Source organism: Saccopteryx leptura, chromosome 3 (assembly GCF_036850995.1).
Source record: "Saccopteryx leptura isolate mSacLep1 chromosome 3, mSacLep1_pri_phased_curated, whole genome shotgun sequence".
In the NCBI taxonomy this organism is placed as follows: Eukaryota; Metazoa; Chordata; class Mammalia; order Chiroptera; family Emballonuridae; genus Saccopteryx; species Saccopteryx leptura.
This window is the reverse complement of record NC_089505.1, coordinates 225,982,137-225,989,965: the sequence shown is the minus strand read 5'-3', so window position 1 is coordinate 225,989,965 and position 7,829 is coordinate 225,982,137. Positions and strand designations below refer to the sequence as shown.

General features: G+C 45.5%; 1 protein-coding gene across 1 annotated transcript; it reads right to left on the bottom strand.

The window, feature by feature from the left end:
• Nucleotides 1-1,736: 1,736 nt before the first annotated feature.
• Nucleotides 1,737-7,313, bottom strand: FABP1 (fatty acid binding protein 1). Its single transcript, XM_066377746.1, has 4 exons — nt 7,157-7,313; nt 5,520-5,692; nt 3,970-4,062; nt 1,737-1,859 (listed from the first exon to the last, which is right to left on the bottom strand). Exons 1-4 carry the CDS (start codon nt 7,221-7,223, stop codon nt 1,809-1,811), a joined length of 384 nt encoding a protein of 127 aa, XP_066233843.1. The 5' UTR covers nt 7,224-7,313; the 3' UTR covers nt 1,737-1,808.
• Between the last annotated feature and the right edge of the window lie 516 nt (nt 7,314-7,829).

Sequence of the window (7,829 nt, the reverse complement as noted above, 5' to 3'; positions counted from 1 at the left end):
TATGAGGTTCTTAAGGGGGCTGCTCAGGACAGGTTGGCTCAGGACTCTGCCTGAACCTATCATGACACAGCATTTCCTGACGTACAGTAGTGTGCTGGTAAATGGTTGTACCACTTTCTGATTTCCATGTTGTAAATACTCCTGCCATGACCAATGTCTAGCTACCAAGCTGTATGTTGAATTGGGAGTGGGTACTATCTCCCCCAGCACACATTTGCCAGGGCCCTTCTGAATTGGAGAAGCAGGAGTCCCTGCTCTTTGAGAATTCAAGCTTTCAGTTGTGACCCAGGAGGTGCTGATAGTCAGACTCACTGCTGTTTTTGGAAAGTTCAGGGAGAACATAGTTGGCATTGAGGAAGAAGTTGTTGATAGAGAGAAAAGTATTGATGACACTGTTGTAAGGCTTTGGACTCCCCTAGTCTTTCCAGTTACATGTATTAGTGAACCGCCTCTCCCCACTACCTTAATTTGGGCCTCAGCCAGTTTAAGGAGCTTTCTTTCATTTGCAACTAAAGGAGTTCCAATCATGCTGGTTCGTCTCCATTTGCCCATGCTACCATCCATTTTCCATCCTTCTCTGCCCTGCTTTGTGCCCAGAAAGGCTGACCTCTGCTTTCTCAGCCAATAGGATGCAACATCAGGGGACAGGAGATAGGAGGAGAGAGAAGTGGGGTGTTATTGTCCACTGTGCTCTCTCTTCTCTGCCCCCTCCCTGCCCAACCAGGGCTCAGGTCCTGTTGGGTGGCTCTCTGATGGTGCCAGCCCTCACTGAGTTCCAGTAATGCTCATCCCCACATTGTACTTTCAGGCCTATGGGTGGTAATGGCATACTGTGGTCACTAACCTCTGAGCACCGCACTTACCTTGTCTGCTTCCTTTACTCTAAATACACCCTTATAAATAGTGTTTGCATTGTTTTCATCGGGAGAGCCCTTTCAGTGTGTCTTATTTCCTGCAGACACATTCCTGATGTATATATTTTTTTAACACAGTTCTCATTCAAATTACTAGAACCCATTAATTCCAATTCCTAAATGCTTTTAAAGCTCTCTGCTTCACTCCATTCTCCCAGGCATTTTAACTTAACTAGTTGCATCTGCAATTACCCTATTTTGAAATAAGGTCACGTTCTGAAATAATAAGGGTTAGGACTTCAACATATAACTTTTGGTGAGATAAAACTTAACCCATAACAACTATCAGAGCCTGGTACAAGGTACTGCTCAAAGAAATCATTCTTCTTCCACATTCTGCCTCTGCTTATAGCATGAAGGGAATTTCCTCCTGAGCTTTCTCTGCCTATTTCTGGCACCTCTTGCTAAGCTCCTCACTCAGCCCTTCCCTAAGAGGGAGAATTATTCCTTTGGTTGGTCAGTGCTGGCTTTTTTGTTCATGTCACAGGTGGGTAAGGCCTCTCTGGCCACACTCATGGGCATGGCTCTCCTTTGTCCACCCAGCATTCCAGCTCTCTATACCCAGGAAGAACCACCCTTTGGGCCAGCACACCACATACCCTCTTGCTCCAGCTCCTAGGGAAGGTCATTCCAGAACTGTTGTACAGATCCAGCCACATTTCATGTTCCTTGCAGGGTTGCCCAATTGGGCAGCTTGGGGTCTGCTTCAGACCTCACCCTATTAGGAGGGAATGTGCAGGTTATCAAAGTTTATGGAAAATAGGTGATCGGTGTGTACTGATATCAATAATGGTCAATGAAAGGCCATCAAGAAGAAAATACTTTTTTTTTTTTACAAAGTTTACTTTATTACATTAATTTTACACAGTAAAAGAATATGAAATGCAGACTTGTCTAAATTTTCTTGCTGATTCTTTTGAAGACAATGTCACCCAATGTCATGATCTGAAAGTCAGAAAAGAAATTATGCAATGTCCATCTGATATTCAATTGTGAAAGATAACTAATCCATCAGAATACCTCTAAGTATGCTAACATATGAAACAACCCAAAGACTACCCGTGTGTTTTATAAGGCCAGAGAAAGTATTAGCCATCTTTTTTAAAATTTCATACCAAGTTTTTGTCCCTTTATTTCCTCACTTGGAAAGTAATTCTGATTCTTACTGACTTCCTTTCTCCATTAATGGCTGTAAGAAGAAGAGTATCAAAACCAGCCTCATCCAATTCAATTTCTTAAAGTTTCATCAAGTGTCTACTATGTACCAAACACATGTGGAATAACAAGGACACATGTACATAGAAACACCTAAGCACCCAGCCTGGAACATAATAAGTAGGGTATAATTTTTCTCCCTAAACTTGGAAGAATATAAAAACATTAGATTTCATGGGTTTATTAGGTTTTGAGTTTTTTAGGCATGTTCCTTTTTCCTCTTACCCCTCCCTCCCATTGATTCTCTTGAATAAGACTGTGGCAATGATGTGGGGTAATGTCATCAGAATTAAAAAGAATAGCTTCAGTAGCAATGGAATGGAATGAAAAGATCTGGGTTTGAACCTTGATTCTATAACTCATCATAGATGATCTTGGACAGGTCAACTTGTCTATTAAATCCCTCATCCTGCTTCCTTCGCAGATGTGAGAATTAGAGGAGATGGAGAATATAGTAAAGGACAGTGGCCCGGGCTGAGCCCAGGGCAGATCATCTCCTAATCCCCTGCTGGTGCCTCCCTGCTTTGCTGTGAATGTGTGGGGGTGGGGGCTGGGGACCACATGTTTTATGGTTGACTCTCACCCTCTCCCTAGTTGAGGGATATTTCCACTAGAAACAAATGATGACAGAACCCTTGGACAACATTCTCCCCTAAAATTCAGGCTGGGGGCAAGGAAGAGCCAGGGGCATAATTGGTGGAGAAACACTGAGCTGAATCCAAGACAAACATGGCCGGCAGCCTTGCACTAAGGGTGATGTGGCACACACAACGGGAGTGAGCCAGATTCATCAGCTGCAGTAAAATTGTCATGAACATGATTCCCCTTAAACATGCCAAAAGGGAAGAGGCATTTATTGAGTACCTGGGTTTGTAGGGCACATGAAGCTCTCTGTCGCTTCTCAGTGCTGAGGCAGAAGAGAAGGATTATGGCTAATATATATTGTAATATAAAATAGAAAAAGCAATGAAAGGGCCCAACTTTTGGCCAAAGTCTTCCCTGAATGTGAGTTCTGTGTCAATGAGAAGGGTTGTTCCATGGAGAGAGGCTCCACGAGGGCATGAAAGGATTTCTGTCTACCAGCTTGCAAGCATTTCTTGTGGCTCTATCCCAGTGCAGACCAAGGAAGCTGGGCAGGGCGGGTAACTCTGCATGGCCCTGTGTCTCCTCCTGCCAAGCCCCTCTCTTGCCCCATCTTATGTACGTTGGTGGAGGAAGGGTATGGCAATGAGCAGAGAAGGAAGTGGGAGAGGTTGGGGAGGTTAATCCTGACCAGGAACGTGGTGGTGGAAGGACAGCCTGAAGGAACCTGGGAGAAGTGGCAAGTACCAGCCGGGCTGCTGTTAGCACAGGTGGAGTTTTTGGTGTATTAGAAAAGGGTAGCCTTTCCTCAAGATTCTGTGCTTTATCTGTTAGAAAGGTACCTTAATGCACTGTACTGGTTTTGTTAAAAGAATACTCCTTACTGGCAGACACTGCAAAATTGTAACGAGTATACAGATCTAAACTGTCTGTAATAGGATTGGCTCCCTCTAACATTGTGCAGTTATGCAACTGTGGATGGCAGTCCTGTGGGATGGACCCCATCAGACCCCATTCAGAGGAACCCTAGCTCGGCCATTCCCTGGCTATTACTTGCCTCAGTTTCCCCATTTAGAAAATTCAGTGTTGCTGGGAAGATGGGAGATAATGTGTGTCAACTGCCTGGGACATAATGGGTCCTCAGGAAGTGGTCACAGAGACTAACACCAGGAAGGGTGGTGAGGAAGGCTGTCCCTTACTCTTTGCCTTTCTTCTCCCCTCCATCACTGGGAGTCATAAGCTCAGAGCACAGACTTACACTGATGAGTGTGTCTCCATTGAATTCGCTCACGTACTTGATGCCTTTGAAACTTGTCACCAGTTTATTCTCACCTTCCTTCTGAACCACTGCCTGCGGGGGACAGAAGAGAGGGCCTGTGAGAAGGGTCTGGGAAGTAAGCAAGAGCCCTGATAATGGGGTCAGCTACCCTGCCTGGGTCTCTGCTTACAATAACCACACCACTCATCTTCATATAAAGCCAACCTCCCAGCTACACAGAAGAGAAGGGCATTTGAGAACTAAAGAAAATATGAGGTTTTCTTTTGTCAGACTTTAATTTATGGTATATTATCTAGAAATCAGCATAAGACACCTAAGTGGCTCAAATGCGAACACGAAAGTAAAATTGAGTAAAATCTCTGTTCTTCAAGCTAATGGAGAGGGTGGCTGTGAAACTGAACAGCTGGCCAGCTGGGAGAACACGTTTTGCTTTGTATACATTCTTTCTTCCAGCACATTGATCTTTCTTATCGAGGTTCCTTTTTCAAGCTTTATGCATCTGGAGAGAGGTAACAAAAACTCAGGAAGAGGTAAAAGGGAGCAGAAGACACTGGCCAAGCTTAAAAATTTTGCTTCTAAAATGGACAATTGTAAAAGCCTATGGTGAAACCCATGACCACCTGCCCCTTTCTATGGGCATATCAAAAGAATTTTTCTCCCAAGTTGTATCACAGACTTACTGACCTGTAATATTATGTGTGGAGAAGCAGAAAAAAGTACTGATCAGAAGAGGTAAGAATACCAGTGTGCTGAGCCCAGTGCACAGCACTGTGTGGAGGGGAGGAGTAAAGACAGCGGCTCAGTGGTGGTCATGACAGGGCATGCGGGGTTCCTAAGGGGGAAGCGAGGCTTCTGGTGATGGGCAATCCAGTGCCTGGATCTCCCTGCCCTCACCTGCTGACCACTCACACAGCCCACACCCAATGCCCATTGCACCCCTAAACCACAGCCCAATGGAAACGCTGTTGCCCTGCTTTCAGTCTGGGAGGGGTGACTAGGCTGATTTGAGAGAGAAGGTAGCTTGAGGCCAGGGCTCAGTGATCACCCCTGAAGGTTTGCTCTGAGGGTCTGCCTGAGGTATTGCTACTCTGGGTCTGCCAGCATCTCCTCTAGGAAGCTCTCTCTATGACCACCAGCTTGAGGCCCAGCAAAGCCCCATTTACTTGGGACTCATGGATGACCCAAGGCTCTGTTGAGGATTTTTTCACAAACCCTCATTTGCCCACTGTTGGATCTAGGAGAACCTGAGACTTAGAATCTTGCTGTATGCCTGATCCCCATATCCTCCATATTGGGAGAGCTTGGATTCTTGGGCCAGAGCACCCCTAGACCATCCTTAATGGAGTTTTCCCTAAGAGCATTTCCCCTAAGAGCTGTCTTGTCTCTCTGCTTCTCATCCTAGACGTAAGTTCAAAGATAGGGTATTCATGATGGGAATTGTGAGGGAAGACACTTGAGGGAGGAAACCCTGGGACCAGGCTCCAAGAAAAGTTCCAGAAGCAGAGTGTGGCTTGATGAGCATCTCCTACCTTGACCTTCTCTCCAGTCATGAGCTCCAGCTCACTTTCCTCCCCCAAGGTGAACTCGTTCTGGATTACTTTGGACCCAGTGGTGATGATGAACTTGAAGTGATTCCCATTCTGCACGATTTCCGACACTCCCTTGATGTCCTTCCCCTTCTGGATGAGGTCGTCAGGCAGACCTGGTGGAAACCGTCTGAGGTTGAGAGATGGGCAGAGGTGGGAGTTGCAAGGCAGTAGTCACAAGAGAAACTCTGCGTTATGGAGGGACAGAGGAGGTGCTGTGTCTCCCTGGAGGCCACAAGCATTTACCAGAGTCCTGTGAACAACATAGGCTTTGACATTTGAAAGGAGGGGTCAGTGGCCTAGCCAGCTCACTATCTTGCCAGTTGGATCTTAAGGAAGACCCTCCTCTGGCCTGAAGAACCTTTCCCGCAGTGAGCACCATGCACAAACTGGGACTGTTTTGGTGAGCGTCTATCAGCCTAGCCCCACCTTGACCTCTGCTGTCAAGGCTCTCGAGGGACAGGTATCAGGAGTTCCTTGCCCTGGGACAGAGTTTTACAAATTTCAGAGAATGTCTATGGTGTTATATGAATTGAGGTTCACAAAACCACATGTGTTGATAGTGGGGGTGGGGTCGAGGGTCCTGTTGCACAGGTGGGGGGTGTGAGACACAGAGAGGTGGCATGCCTTGCCCTACTGGAGAAGATCCAGCTCTCTGCTGGCCCTAAAGGTCGTCCTTTCTCTGTCTTTGCTGTTTTTCCCAATCTTCTCTCTCTTGGTACCTGTCCTTGTCACAATATCCCTTTGTGCACATGGCTTCCTCTATCTGAAACACAGTCTCCTTTCTCAGTCCCTTAGTAGATATCTGCTCATCGTCCAAGGTTTACCAAAGGCTCCCCTTCACCACCATCAAGCCTCCCCTTCATGCCCTCCTGTGAGCACCACATCCTCCTGCACAATCTTCTGGAAGACACAGGGATTAAAGTGGGGTCTTTGGACTTCAAATCCTGATGCAAACACTTCCTGAATGACCTTGTTTGGGATTACTTAACCTTTCAAAGCCTCAGTTGCTTTGACTGTAAAATGGGAAAAATAATAGTACCTAACTCAGAGTTGTTGTTTTTTTAATTGAGGATTCAATAGTATATTGAATATCAAGACTTAGCACAGTGCTAGTGACTAAGACAGCACTCAGTACTCATTAGGAGATTCCTTACTGTTTTTTTGTCTTTTGCCTCTGAAAACTGTGACTGAGAAATGTGGCTCATTGTTATCTGTTTCCCTTGTATCTGTCCAGCACAATGCTCAGAATATGGTTGGCTTTGAATCAATGTTTGTTAAAAGAAAGAGTGAATGAATGGATGAATGAATCAATGAACAGGGTCACACAATGAGTTACTAAGAGATATGGCCTCAATCCAAATCAGACCCTAGTCTAGTGCTCTCTCCTCCTGCCTGTGAAGTGGTCTTGCCCAGTGAGTACTAGCACAAGCTGCAAGTGACTGCAAAAGTAACAAGCATAATGTGGCCCCTGAGTAAAGCCTGAACCTCTACCCCCATCCCAACATCAAGCCTACATTTGTGACTGGCCACCACCTGCTAGGCCATACCCTTATTGCTGTGACCAGCTCAGCACTCACCAATCGCCTTCATGAAGGGCTCAAAGTTTTCTTGGCTCTGCAGTTGGTACTTGCCAGAGAAATTCATGGTGGCAATGAGGCTCCCCCACAGTTGATCACTAGCTCTGCTGGTAGGGCTGTCCAGCGTGGGCTGATTTATAGGAGGCTCTTTCCCCTTTGAATGCTGGCCATAGGTCAGCATCTTTCATCTCCTTTATGGTCAGGTTCAAATATTAACTCGAGAGCAATGGTCAACAATAAAAAAAAAAAAAAAACAAAAAAAAAAACACAAAAAACCGGATGGGCACAGCACAGATTTGCTCTAATTCAGCAAACATTAACAGGTGTCAATCAAGTGCAAAGCCCTATGATCTGCAGCCTTTAAGGTGTTCCTCTCCCTTGAAGCATGGGATGGGAGAGTAGCACATATGATTGTGTATGCATATAGACATGTGTATCTAGATTTAAACAAACAGAAAAATGCCAAAGAATGCCTTTAAACTCAAAAGCCTCACCTTATTTATATAACCTTATGATCTTTTCTCATCTTTATCATTACACAGACTTAATTTTTACCAAGCTGTCCTCAGCCCCCAAGGCTGTTTTGTATTCTGAGAATTCCTCCATGACTATGGGCTCCTCTACAGTCCAAATCAGTCTCCTTTTTGAAGTGCTCTAATGGTACATTCTAAAG

Coding starts and splice junctions, on each gene's coding strand:
- FABP1 (XM_066377746.1), bottom strand. CDS start 7,223: ATGAATTTCTCTGGCAAGTACCAACTGCAGAGCCAAGAAAACTTTGAG. Junction 4,063..5,519: donor TGACTGGAGAGAAGGTCAAG/GTAGGAGATGCT, acceptor TGTCCCCCGCAG/GCAGTGGTTCAGAAGGAAGG. Junction 1,860..3,969: donor ATGGAGACACACTCATCAGT/GTAAGTCTGTGC, acceptor TCTGACTTTCAG/ATCATGACATTGGGTGACAT.